Genomic DNA, 14,585 nt, shown 5'->3' with positions numbered 1-14,585 from the left:
TTATGCAGAATAGAGGTCTTCCAGATATTAATCCTGAGGATAATTATCCCATAGGCTTAGAGACAATTACTTGAGATAATAGTAAATTTTTTAAAAATTACATCTTAAAAATTCCATGAATTGGTTTTTACCATCAACAAGTAACCCACTATAGATCCTTGAATAGTAATGTTCACCTCATAATGATACACAGAGTAAACCAGCAGTCCCCTTTAATTGTATGTAACAAGGCATTCAAAGTGGTTTAGTGCAGGGAATTTTGTTCAAATGGTTTTAAACTCTTATTTATACAAGTTGTCCAAACTGCCTATCTTAAAACGTTATATAAGTAACTATTCTGGAAACTCTAGCCTAATTTCTCTAGAATCCGGGAGTTCTCGCTTTATCACTTTACTAGACACAGTGAAATGAAATAGACCAGGAGAAAAGGAAAAGAATCACTGAACTGTCTCCATGTTAAATAAAGTAAAATGTGATCTGGAACAAACAGAATACAGTTAATAAACACCTCAACTGATTCTCAAGAAGAACAGTACAAGCAATTGAGAATGTGTTTAGACATGAGGTAAAAAGGTTTTTGTTTGTTTCTTTTGCTAGGTTGGTTGGTTATACCTTCATAAGTGTAGGTAAATCAGGTGAGTAGAACCATTGTTTAAATTTTTTTAAAAAAAATTTCTTCAGTTGTACAATGGTAAAATAATCTCACTAATAAGGAATAAACTAAATCGATGGAAAGATATTTAGTATTAACATTAATTTATGATTGTACTGAAATTCAGAAGTTGTGATATTGGGAGGGCTCCCAATGTCTGTGTGACCACATTTTGAAGTATTGGAAAGTCATATGGGTACTAGCTCTCTGAGTAGGTTACCAATTCTCTCTTTCTTCCTGCCCCACCTAGAAATAAGAAGAGAGAATCTATAGAATTTTCTTTTTCTCCCCTCAATAATGTCTCCTGCTCATAGCAACTTCTCTAGAAATGAAACACAAGAGGATCTAGATAATTAGTGGTCCATTGTAGATGAGAAGAGATAATATGAAGCAGAATTCTTCATTTCCTGTTAAGTAACACAAAATGCTCAAAGGAACCTTTGAGTTGAGGCTCACATTCCAGGAGCCCTGGTGGTAGGAAGATAATTCTCCCATTACACTTATTTGTATTTTGAAAAACCTATTGCTTGCAAATGAATTAAATTCTAAGTACTCTCTGTGACCTGGGAAATGTGAGCATTTTGTATGGGGGAGGGGGAGTGGGTAGGCTAGGAAGGTGAAAGTGGTAGTTGTTACTCTTCTTATTAAATAAAAGGGGTGTGTCATTTCTTGGTGACCTGTACAAAAATTTAACCAGTGCTGGAAATTCATAAATTGGTAAGGCCCAATTGTGTGAAGGAAACATTTAATACACTGTTCAATGGAAAATCCAAAAGTAATTCTTGGTTCTAGAAGACTATTGATTTTTTTATAAAGTTAATATTAAAGATATAATCCAAATGGTACAGTTTTGAAACAGCTTTTTTTCATGAAATTTTTCATATTTGGTAAGTATTTAAGCTGCAAATTATTTAGTAAATATACCAGTTCAGTGCTCCATATAAATTATAATTTTTTTCAAATATTTTTTTAGTTGTAGTTGGACATGATATCCTTATTTTATTGTTTATGTGGTGCTGAGGATTGAACCCAGTACCCTGAAAGCACTAGGTGAGCACTCTACCACTGAGGCACAAGCCCAGCCCCTAAATTATAATTCTTAATCTCTAACTCTACCTTAATCCTACCATATTATAAATAATAAAATGCAATATGAGCATAAAAATACGAGAGTAGAAGTAAGTAACCTTTAGCATTGTGTATTAAATACTTTATTTTTCACTAATGCAACCCATTTGCTAAACTACTAAAGAAATTCCTTTTTAGATTTTAAAACATGAAAATATCCTTTTAAAAATCAAGTATTTACTTTAATGTGCAATTCTAGGGTCATACAACATAAAACAACCTGTGTATTCTTTTAGCCAAGGAGAACTCTAACCTTAAAGTAATCAACACACAGAATCTATGGTATAAATCTAAAATTTCCAAATTTTGACTGCTTCAAATAAATACTATATTTTTAAAAATGCACTGGTTTAAATCAAGGCCTGTATTTGGACTAGGGAGAAGTCTGGATATGGCATGAGAGGATATACTAAACATTAAAAAAAAGAAGAAAAAAAAAGTCACCAAACTAATTAAAATCTTTTAAAGAAAATAAAAATCAATGTCAAGTGGAACTGACAGGATAGATTAGGAATATATTTTTTTAATTTCCTAAAGAACTAAAATTTTAGTATAGGGAAGAGCTAATAACGTAAACTACAAGACCCCTTTCTTAAGTATTTTTACAGTGCTCTACAAAACCACAGCTCAAATGTTAATTCAATTAGTTTGAAACTAGATTTAGTTTAAACCCTTCCAACCTCTAATAATCACTATTCTATATTCTTACCAACTTTTTTTTTAGTTTAATGGATGTTTTAAAATACCACAAATACTATAATAGTTTTTATTATAAAACACATTACCTAAGTTTTTGTAATATATACTTTTGTGTCTAAAAGAGAAGACAATAAACTGTTTCCTCACACAACAGTGAAGAGAACTCAGAAGCACTCAACCAGCTGCTTCCCAACCTTGGGGTTTATGGAGAAATTCTCAAAAGTTACAAATAGATAAAGACAAATCCTTTGGATTCTAGCATAATTCAATATTTAGAGAGAACTACTCACAGCAGTTGGTTTTGTAGTTTCTAATCAGACAAAAAAATACTTACAACATCAACCTTATTAATCTTACAAACATTTAAAAACAAGAATGAAGAAAAAGCAAAACAAGATAACTCTTAGACATTTAAAAGGTCACGAACCATCTACCATGGTTTTTGTCATAATAGATTCTTTTCACTCACTCAAGACATTATTTTTTACATGTGTAAAGCATTGGAGTTGCAAATTAGAATAAAAGACTGTCCTTAAGAAGAGAACTCATGGTCTGGAGAAGGTAAATTTATTGCAGTATATGATTATATAATGTAACTTATAAGAGAAGCACACCAAGTGATTTAAAAGCAAATGAAAAGAAAACTGCCTTTAACTGTTTACTGATTACGTGTCAAGAACATTCCCAAATGTTTAACTTTGAACAATTGCAGAGATTTCTGAAAATATAGACTGGAAAATGATAACATTTAGAAATATTAAGAACAATATTTCCCACATATAAAGCAAGAGGCAGAAAGTATGGTTAATCTATGGAATGTATGATTGAATAAAAGAAAACAAATGAAATAATAGAAGATTATAAGATGATTTTATACCTGACTTTGATAAAAAGCTTCACTGTTTTTTCAAATGGAAATTAGCTATAGTTTCATAAATTTTAATATTTTAGAAATAATTGAAATGAAGCTTTGATTAGTTTTTCCTTATATCAACAGAAATGTCCATTATCCAAAAACATTTCAGTTTTTCCTAAGTTCTTTCCTAATTCCAAATTATAAACTGCTATGTAAACATAACCAAGAGATGGAAAAAAAAACTAAAACAATAATTAATCCTCTTTATACAGGGAGATTACTCATTATTGATAGAATATGAAAAACCTTCAATGCTCATTTAAGTACCATGAAATGACCAACTGATATTTTATGTAACAGCTTTCACATATCCAATTCTAATAATTAGGTGGTTTATTGAAAAAAAATTGCCAATGAAAAACATCATTAAATAGCTCAAATCTAATTTTTGGCAGTTAATTGTCATGCACTTTTTAAAAAAATCTTCAAAATATACTTGATCTTTGATATGGAATATCCACAATAAATTAAAACACATGCATTTTAAGAAATTTATTAAGTATTCATTCAATATGTGTTTCAATCTGTTTACATTTTAATTTAGTTTGAAGAACATATTTAGGAATAGGTAAGCAATGTATTTAATTTAAAACATTTACATGGGTCTACCATATAGTTTGAGAGTGAAGACTAATTCACTGAAAAAAATGTTAATCAATATTATCTTATTTAGATGTCTGATACTAAATCAAGGATTTTGAAAAAATAATGACAAAACTTTCAAATTTAGAAAATAAAACAAAATCCATAAAAATCCACTCCCCTCCTTGTAGAAAAAAACAGAAAAACAAGAACACTACAGTATTAATATTTAATTCTCATAACAAACTTGAGTTAATGGGTGGAAGTATCCCCTTCCTTTTCTTACATTCCTGAACTAATCTAGCTAAAATCTCTCAGCATCCCATTCAACAGTATGTCTTAACACATCTCTCCCTTGATAAAATACAAACTCGCTGAAGCAAAGGACCTGGTTTGCCTCACTCCTTATTTTTGTGCAGACAGGATAATCTGAAATTTAAAATAGGAGGGCAGGGATATTCTCATCAGGAAGGTGACTGTGCTAAACTTGAAGGAGGCCAGAAAGTTTGCCATGTGAGTATCTGCAGGGGATGGGAGAAGGGAGACTCCGGGTTTACTCAGAGCACACCTGGTGTGTCCATGCACAGGCTGGGGCTGGGTGATCAAGGGGAACAGTAGTAGGAGAGGAGGTCAAGGGATCTGGGCCAGGGTTTGAGATTTTTGCTCCTGCTGAGATAAGAAGTCAATGGAGACTGATTCAAAGATATAAAATTTTAAGACTTGCATCTTAAAGCATTTACACAATGTGATTTTGAGAATAAGTCAGAGAACTAATGTGATCCAACTCACATTATTAAAAGTATCTCTTTGGCAACCATTCCGAGAATAGACTTAAGAGGGAGATGGAGGGAAGCAGAGAACCCATTAAGAGGCTAAAGCAACAAAGTAAAGGGGAGATGATAGGGTCTGGAAAGTAGCTGACAGAGATGAAGATGCTGAGAAGAGGTCAGATTCTGGATCTGACAGTATATGCAAATGGGACTGAGTGTGCAATATTAGTAAGAACAGAGGAATCAAAGGTACTATATGGTACAGGACTGGAGCACTGGAAGGACAGAGCAGCCATTCACTAAGATGAAGAAGACTCCAATGGGAAGATACCAAAGTGTGGTCCGAGAGTGCTAAAACTTATTACAGACGTCTAAGTACAGTTGGTCCCCAGTGTACCATGGTGCAGCTTACAACTGTTTTATGATGATGGAGCAAAAGCAAGATATAATTGGTAGAAACTGTGCTGCAAATTTTGAACTGTATGTAGCAACCTGTGGTATAATAATAACTCTCTATGCCGGGGATCGCATGGAGCTGCAGCTTTCAGTCATGTGATCATGAGAGTAAAAATCCAATATCGTACCAATATATTGTATTACCAGTGTATTTTGGATATTGTGCTTTGCTTTCTTCTGTCATAATGTCTACAAAACGCCCATCTCTGTCTCCTGAACACATACATCCAGTCTGCTTTTCACTTTCACAATAGTATTCAATAAATTGCATAAGATAGTCGACATTTTATTACAAAATGAGCTTTGTTTTGGGCAATTTTGCCCAGATATAGGCTAACATAAATATTCTGAGCACATCTGAGGTAGGCAAGGAGGAGCTATGCTGCTGGGTAAGTTAGGTGCGCTAAATGCACTTTTGACTTATGATATATTAATTTATGATGGCTTTATTGGGATATAATTACAACCTAATTCTAGAGCACCTGTAGTCATATCAAATCACAGTTAAATCTGTGAGTCTAGAGTTAAGAAATGGAGATAGAAATCTGTGAACCATAAAAGTATATTTAGAGCCATACGACTATAGAAGATCACCTAGGGAGAAAAAAGAGATATTTAGAATTATACCTTAGGCTAGAGAGACACAAGATGTCATGGAACAGGGGACCAGCAAAGGAAACTATGGAAGACTTATTAACAAGGAAGGAAAGAAACAAGAAAAAGTAGTGTACCAAGACGAAGGGAAGAAAGTGCTGCAAAAATGTGGCCCACTCACATTCTCCACACATCGCCTTACTCAGTCTATCCCACTCATCCTTCAGAACAGGACACTTTCATGATAAACCCTTTCTAAGCACTCCTGCCTCAGAAAGATCATCCTCTATTACATCCCTAAATCACAGCGTAGGCCTCAATAATTATCAAAATTATGTCTGCAGCTGCATCTTCGTTGCTCTGCTCTTCTTCCCAGCCCTACTCCTGCTCAAAAATGTGAGTCCTTGAGGGCCAGAAGTTTCCAACAGAATTGCTGGAATCTAATAATATATCACACCAACAGGAAGGAGGAAGTTAGATTTATTGAGATCCTGCTGCATATTAGGCAATAAGTCAATATTCTTTATGATGGTTATCTTAGTGCTCAAAAATGTGGATAAAAGAATGAAGGAAGGGCTGATTGAAGAGTAGCAATAGCACACATGATAGATACATGGATAAGGGCAATTCAGACACAGGTAGAGCCCTGCAGGAAGATGAATGCAATAGGGTACCACAGTTTCATGTCAATCACTTTCAAAATTATTCAGCTGCTCCTTTCTAAATTCATCAAGCAAAATTCTCCAATATCATTTTGTTTCCTTTACAGATTCTCCTATGGATTTAGAAAGTGACAACTAGTAGATATAAGTATCTGTTCCAACTGGCTGCTGTATTTCTCATTATGTGTGAATAAATTAAATGTCTATTTTAGACATTAGTCTAACGTAAATTTGGTTAGTGTGTTTCATTTTAGATTTCTAGTGATGATCAGTCTCCTTATTTCCTGTTTTTTGTTTTTGATCATTAAAGTGACAAAACTAAGTTATGGGAACAACAAAATGGGACTGACTCAGGCAATTAAAAGAGATGGTGATATAAGAAATTTAAGACTCATTTCATACTGTGCGTTTGACTGCTATAGGAAAATATTGATTTCCATTTTTCACCTCTTGTTGACACACAATAGTGGTCACAGTCATGATTCTTCTATAATGGGTTGGGGGAGCAGTTGATATGCAATGAGCTTTACCGAAAAAAAAAAAAGGTATTTCACTGTTGCCTCAAATTTGATCCATTTTTTTCCTGAGTTTATTCTGTAAGTTGAAATATAGAATTCTATCTAGAACCAGATGAACACATTCCAAATTTAAGTCCATCATTTGTCAGTATAGTCAATCTTGCTAAACTGGATCAATTTGTGATGTTTTGACAAAAGGAGGTTTATATCCCTTTGAAGAATATCATTTGAACTCTGCTGACACAGCTGAGATCATTTTGCTTTTATGTTGCTAACTGGATGTGTATGTGGTTTCCCTCTGGGGTGCCCACACCCTCTCTTTCTAAATTCTAGACAAAAAAAAAAAAATTGGATGAAATGATTTGTGTCAGTGACGTAAGGCAGATAACAACTTTGTCACAGTTTTCAATTTTTAAAGTATGTCGAACATGAATACTTCCTCTCTTTTCATTGATATCAGGGTGATGGGAATTCACAAATATGTAGCTTCTTGTTGCTATCTCATCTATCACACTCTATAAACCAAGGATTATATAAATTTTGTATTTTTATGTCCTACCTATCTTTGAAATATAAATCCTCTTCACGGCTACCATGACAACCCTAGTTTAGGACTTCCTCTACCAAGACTAGTGAAATAACTGTCACAACAGAGGCAATCTAATCCATCATCCACAGAGTATTGGGTATAATCTATGGAAAGTACAAAGTAAGTCAGTGCTATTTTTGTTTAGAAATCTAGTAATTGTTCCCTCCCTCCCTCCCTTCCTTCCTTCCTTCCTTCCTTCCTTCCTTATTTTTTGCCTTTGTGTCAACAAAGATTGAACCTTGCGGTGTACTACCACTGAGCACATCACCAATCATTTTTATTTTGAAACAAAGTCTCATTGAATTATGGAGGTTGGCCTCAAATTTGCAGTTGTCCTGCCTCAGCCTCTGACTGTTTGCCAGCTGTGTGCCACCACATCTAGCTAAATATTGTTTCTTAATTGCCTGTAAAATAACAGCAAAGACTCACACCACCAGTACACTCTGAGACCCTGGAAAGACAGCCCTTGCCGGGGCCTCATACTTTTGAGGAGGCAGGGAGAACCACTGAATGGGAGCCAGAGGCTTGCCATACATGGCCATGTTCAGGAGCAGAACTTGGGAGATTCTGAGAATTCTAAATTCAGATTGTGTCTTCAGTCAATATAAAGTTATGTTGTGTTAGGTCAGGATATATTTCATCTTTTCAAGCTTTATTTATAATATTTAGACATACCATACATGTGATATGTGAGCATCAATTCAGACTCCTACTCTGAATCTACAGATGTCAAGCCCATTTGGGTTTCTATTTGAGGCCTTTCATGCCACAGTCCTGCCCAACTCTTCAATTCATCACCAACTTCTAGCCATCCACCCTGTACCTATGGTACATTAACCCTGAAGTCTTTGTACCATGCTTTCCACACCATGATACGTAACATCTTCAGTTTCCTTTCATACTGTTGTCTCTGATTGAAATGGCCTTCACAACTTTTCTAGCTAATTCATTAATCTTTTATTACACATTTTGTAAATCATCACCCACAATCTAAAAAAATTCCTGACTTTACATATTCAATTTCCTCACTGTAGATTGTACAAACTTCATTCTTATGGTTACCTTATTATGATGTAGCTATTTGCTTATGTGTCAGAACAAAACAAAAACAACCCTGTCAACCTCTTGAGGGTAACATTTATCTTGTTTTTCAAATTATTATACTCTAATAAATACATTTTAAACAAATATATGCTAACACGACAAGTATGATTAAAAATGCATGTTATTTCATATTTCATTCAACCTATAATGACAAATGCCTTGAAAATATCATTTACTACAGTTGAACAGCTAAGTAACCTTAACTTATATAATGAAAATTTTGTTAATTGTATAAAAGACTGTCATCTTTGCCAAAGCCAATCCAAGGTTTTAAGTAGTCATTTTCCTTCTATAATGCAATGTATATCAAATAATTAGGACAATGATATTATACTGTAAGATGCTGTGAAAATTGAAGCATTAAATTTTGCATAAAATTTTCATGCTTTATTTTACCCTACAAAGAAAAATATCAATGGCAGTTCTAATGGCCACCTTTTATAATTTACATAAGACTAATAATTTTAAAAAATCAAAACTGATATGTTTTAAACTGTATTTAATTCATAAAAATATCTTTTAGAAAATAAAGTAAGCTACATTTTCAGATTTTAAGTGTGATTGTTTAGTTTATGATTCTTTAAATGTTCAGAAAAAAAATGTATGCTTTTCAATGGCCATTTTATTTGAAACCCTAGAAAATCATTCATTTATTATGTCACACAATTTATATAATCTAGTTTTCTTCCAGCTCTAATTATTGGTTGCAATTATAGTGGGATCCAAGTCAAGCCTAGTTCCTAAACTATTGTAGTGACGGAAGCAAGGTATTAGCATTCTCAATTACTCTTGAAGTGTCTTGCTTAGAGCAAAAACAGAAGTTTCCAACAATGTAAATTTCCTTAAGCTGAATGTTTCAACATTAATTTTACCTACCACTGACTGAGGCACTGAACTGTCTTGTGCTTTTTGTACTACATCTCTTCCCTTTACAGTTCTCCTGTTTGGTTTGATACCTTCAAACTCTTTTAGTCATTTTTTTCCATACAAGCTTACAGTCTCCATCTCTGTTGGGTCTTCATATATGAAAACCACTCATATGAGGAAGAAACTGATATAGCCCTTAATCACGTGTCTGACTGTGGAAACTACTTGTCATCTAGATTTTTTCTAAGGATAGAATCATCTTGAAAAAGCATAACCCATTTCACTGTTAGAATTTGCCAATCCCTCTGTATTACCTTGGTCTGTATATATTATGCTCATTAGTTGCTTTCCCAGGAGGCACTTTAACAGAACTAAATCCTAGGCATAGCCTTTTACTCTACAACCTATCCAATCCCAGCTTCCTAACACAACTCTGTTAACCTCTGGACCTTGGGTCTTTTCTTTGTTTTTTTACACAAAATGAAAACCAGGAGACTAGAGAACATTTATTAAGCACATTTCAATTTTATGAATTATATTAGTAACAGGAAAAGAGAACCAGTTCTTTGAAACATCTAATAGGATACGGCCTGAATGCCAGAGTTTCTGGATAAACTGAGAATGTAGCTCAGTAAGCAGAGTGTTTGCCTAGCATGTGGGAGCCCTGAGTCCAATCCTCACAATTGAATTTAAAAAAAAATTAAAAAGAAAAAGAGTTTATGGACAGAATTACCATAAAAGTGGAGAGATACTGAAGTGAGACGGGCTCATATACTTAGGATTTTTTATAGTTAGAAAACTTATTGCATGCTAAAGGATTTGTGTTGCAAGACATATATCTTACCTTAACTTCCACATGTGCCATAAGTACTGCAAAATTGGTTAGGTGGTTACAAGAACAAGTAGTATGTGTCTTGTTTGTTGTCAGGAGCCGACAGCCTTGAGTTGACCAATAACCTGTCATTGTGCGCTTGGAGTAGCTCCAAAATGAACAGTTAGGGTTGAAATTTTCCTCTGACTGCTATGGCAAAAAAAAAAAGTCAATAAAGGTAATAATTACTTTATGATCATAAAAATTAGGTAAGCATTTTATTCATATATTACACAATATCATACTCCGTTCCAATTCTTGTGGTGATATCAACCAATGTTTTCATATGAAGTGGGACTCATCAGTTCTAAGAAAAATTGAATGTCTGAGATTTATTCTATCTTATTAGAGGTTAAATGTTCTTTAAATGATTATTATTAAGAATATTAATATCAATGTTTCTGAATCATATCAATTAATGTCAATTTCATAGTAAAGAAGTAAATTGATAGGAACAATAAACTTCTGAAGGATGCTCTTTAGAAATATTTGTTGAATTTACAACTACAATATTTTTTTATATACACAAAGCTATCTTCACACAAAGACATAATTACTTACAACATCATAGCACTCTACAGTTTCTTTTAATGTATGGATAGCTCATTTTAAAAAAAGAAATTTTATATTGTACATTTAGGGTATACAATATGATGTTATTGAATTCATATATATAGTAAAAAGATTACTATTGTAGAAAAGACAAAAACATATCCATCATCTTACAGTAATGTTATTTTCTGTTTTTCTCGCAAGAATAGCTATGATCTACTTATTCTCCCCCCCCATAAAAAAAGAGCACTACCATATCTTGCTGATAATGAACTGTAATATGTCAAATAATAGAAAGATATTAATAGAAAATTAATTTAATATTCAAGTTATATGGAACATGGATAATGTGGACAACTAATATTAACATTCTTACCTTGATATGTTTAACAGTAAACACCACAGGATCAGCCAAATAAACCTTATTACTGAACTCTTTGTTTATTGCTGCTGTAATAACAGGTGAATTGACAATAACGGAATGATTTGTAGACATAGCTTCTGTACCCAACTTCATACTGGCATTCTCCGTGGACAAATAAGGACCCAAGTTGTTATAAAGGACAAAGGCCACTCTGATCTCTCCTGAAGTAAATGGAAATGTGTATATGTTGGGAAAAAACACTGATCAGTTTGTACATTGCATTTAAATTAATTCTAAGTAGACACCAATCAAATCTTTACAAACAATTTTTAAAAATCAAGCATTTATTTGCTTGGCACCAAAATTCCAAATCATTCGTGAGAAAAGGAAAGTCAAATTCTACTCAAATAACTACATATCAGTATTTAAAAAAATGAACTCAAGCCTATTTTACTCCATATTCAAAACTGAATTTTAGATGGATTATAGACCTAAGCATAAAAGCATAACCATAAAGCCTCTAAAACAAAATATAGGATGATACATTTTAACTTTGAGAAAGGGAAAATGACTTAGATTGGATTCAAAAATGACAAAAACCACAAAATGGTAAATGGAACTGTATCAAATTCTAAAATTTGAATCTATCAAAACATATCAAGAAAATGAGAAGCAAAGCACAAATGAGGGAAAAAGGCAGGACTCATGTAAATATAAAGTATTTCTGCTAGTCAACAATTAAATAATAAAGAGCATTTTAAAATGGAAAAAGTCATAAATAAATTCTTAAAAATATAAGTGAAAGACCAGGATACACATGAAAAATGATCTGTGTCATTGGTAATTAGGGAAATAGAAATTAAAATTTTGAGGTAGCATTTCTTTCCAACTAGAATTTTTAATAGAGATTCACCACAATAATGTTAGTAAGGATGTGGAGCAATTGGAACTCTTGTACATTTTTGCTGGGTGTGTTAAAATGTTTGATTACTAAGAAAAATGGCAATTTCTTGTAAAGGTCAATATGTATATCTTCTTCCTATTAAGTGAAAGTATATATCCACAAAGAAGAAAATTTGTATAAGAAAACTTTAATAGAGAATTCTTATTCATAAGAGCCCCATATGATAACAGAATCTACTATGCATCAATAATGAACAAACTTGAGTCAGGTGCGGTAGCACATGCCTGTAATCCTAGCAGCTCGGGAGGCTGAGGCAGAGGATCTTGGGTTCAAAGCCAGTCTCAGCAAAAAGCAAGGCGCTAAGCAACTCAGTGAGACCCTGCTTCTAAATAAAATACAAAACCGGGCTGCGGATGTGGCTCAGTGGTTGAATGTTCCTGAGTTCAATCCCCAGTACTACCCCCAACAAAAAGAACAAACTATAAGTAGGTAGGACATAATGACAAAAATGTCAAAAATATCTTATTGAGTTACAGAATCCAGAGAGAAAAAAGTATATATGTATAAAATATGTGATTATATGAAATCTAAGAATAGGACAATTTTGTCTGTAAAATAATAATGAGAAGAAAGGTTTATTAGGTAGGCACAGAAAATAAAAAGAGTGGTAAGAAGCACCAGGGAATATTTTGGGTAATAGAAAAAATTTTATTTTCTGTTTTATGTGATTTTACAGAGTTATATACGATGGTCAAATTCCTTAAGCTAAACACTTAAAGTTTGTGTATTTTATTACATGCTAATTTGCTATTTATATCTTAATTGCAATTTTTTTTAAAGGATACCAAAACTTCACCTATACTTTTAGGTATCATTTCCTTGGGTGGGGAAAAGGGGCAGGGACTCAAGTCCTGTGTGTTACTTCCAGTATACAGGCATACCAGTTCACCAAGAGACAGGCACTGTCCAACCACTGTGGCTACAGAGATGAGGAAATCACAGTCCCCACTTCTGAAACTTTGAGTTAAGTAGAGAAAGAGAGAGAATTCAGTTGAATGGAATGATAGACCAAAAAAAAACAACTCTATAATATAAAAAGGGGTGGCTGTCTAACATCTAATCTGTACTCCCATGTTTGAGAAATGTGTTATGCTTAGGGAGTTATAGATGCAAAATTTACATATATTTGCCTTCCTGTCTTGCCATGCAAAGAGGTTATTCTGGGCACCTCTCAGCTAGATGCATCTAAACAGATGCTGTATTCTCATTCTGTAGATGAAGAGCTAGTGACACAAAAAGCAGGAGGAAGAGCAGAAATAGCAGCAACAGCAGCAGCAGCAGTGCTGTTACTGTACCCCAAATGTGGCAGCAGAGACATCTCAGAGTAGATTCTGTGCTGTGGTACAGGCTGCTGTCAGCCTGTTTTCTGAGACATATATCACGGGACTCTTTTTCCTTTCAATAACCCAGCAAAGAGATTATAATGAGAGCTACACAAGGGAGGAGATCTTATTTAATCTTTATCTGTCATCATAGTACTGTATAAATACTAGTAATTCACTAAGAATTTGCTGTCTCTTACAACAGAATAATTTTAGTTCTTTCCCTTTAGATTTTATAAGTGCTGATTTTTGAAAGGCAAAAGCTTAATATTATAAATTTTTATTTTAATTGTCTTATGATCAATTGATAATTCATCCCAATTTTCACTTATGGTTTGATGTCCAATTACCATCGCATCTTATTATGACTACTGCAGACATATTTCAGTCCTCATTTGCTTTGTGTCTGAAGGTTCACACATTTATTCAATGTGTCCTTGGTGAGTACACTGAAGTGCCAGGTATGGTTTAAAGCAGTAGGATTATATCAGTAATAAGAATAAATGAAGTCCCTGTTCTCATGGAGTTTACTGCCTAGAGGGAGAGTCAGACATTAAGTAGGCAGTAAAAAAATAATATTAATACTAATGTAATTTCTTATAATGGCAAAAGAACAAATGCTATGGAGAAGCATTGGCATAAACATGGCTAATGGGAAAAGAGTGATTGAGAAAGAGTGATCTACCTTAGAGGACATGAGGAGGATTTTCCCTAAAGAGGTAAGATTTTTTTTTTTTTAAGAAGTGAATGATGGAGAGGCTGCTATCACACACACAAAATTACATTTTAAGAAGAAAGAAAAGAACCTGCACAAAAACCTGATGTAGGAGCCTGAGCAGTATGTGTGAGAAACAGAAATAAGACGGGGTTTACTTGGATCACAGAGGGTATGCTAAGATAGGCATGAGCTGGGACAAATGAGGTAGGGAAGAAGTGGACCAAGAAGCATGTGGCGGGTCCAGTAAAGTCATGTGA

At 33.6% G+C, this 14,585-nt stretch overlaps 1 protein-coding gene across 22 annotated transcripts in view; it reads right to left on the bottom strand.

Moving 5' to 3' along the window:
• Window positions 1–14,585, bottom strand: part of Adgrl3 (adhesion G protein-coupled receptor L3) — a 785,567-nt gene that overhangs the window by 118,518 nt on the left and 652,464 nt on the right. For 20 of the 22 annotated variants that reach the window (XM_058571494.1, XM_058571546.1, XM_058571073.1 and 17 more), the window contains 2 exons: window positions 11,337–11,545; window positions 10,382–10,558 (listed from right to left, as the gene is read on the bottom strand). In XM_058571494.1, the coding sequence (XP_058427477.1) occupies window positions 10,382–10,558; window positions 11,337–11,545 (386 nt within the window). The remainder of the gene's footprint in view (window positions 1–10,381; window positions 10,559–11,336; window positions 11,546–14,585) is intronic. The other 2 variants (XM_058571130.1, XM_058571181.1) reach the window with 1 other exon arrangement.

This window comes from Marmota monax, unplaced genomic scaffold (assembly GCF_021218885.2).
Source record: "Marmota monax isolate L192 unplaced genomic scaffold, Marmota_monax_Labrador192_F-V1.1 WCK01_AAM20220418_F8-fsc00025, whole genome shotgun sequence".
In the NCBI taxonomy this organism is placed as follows: Eukaryota; Metazoa; Chordata; class Mammalia; order Rodentia; family Sciuridae; genus Marmota; species Marmota monax.
This window is presented reverse-complemented; position numbering and strand designations above follow the sequence as displayed.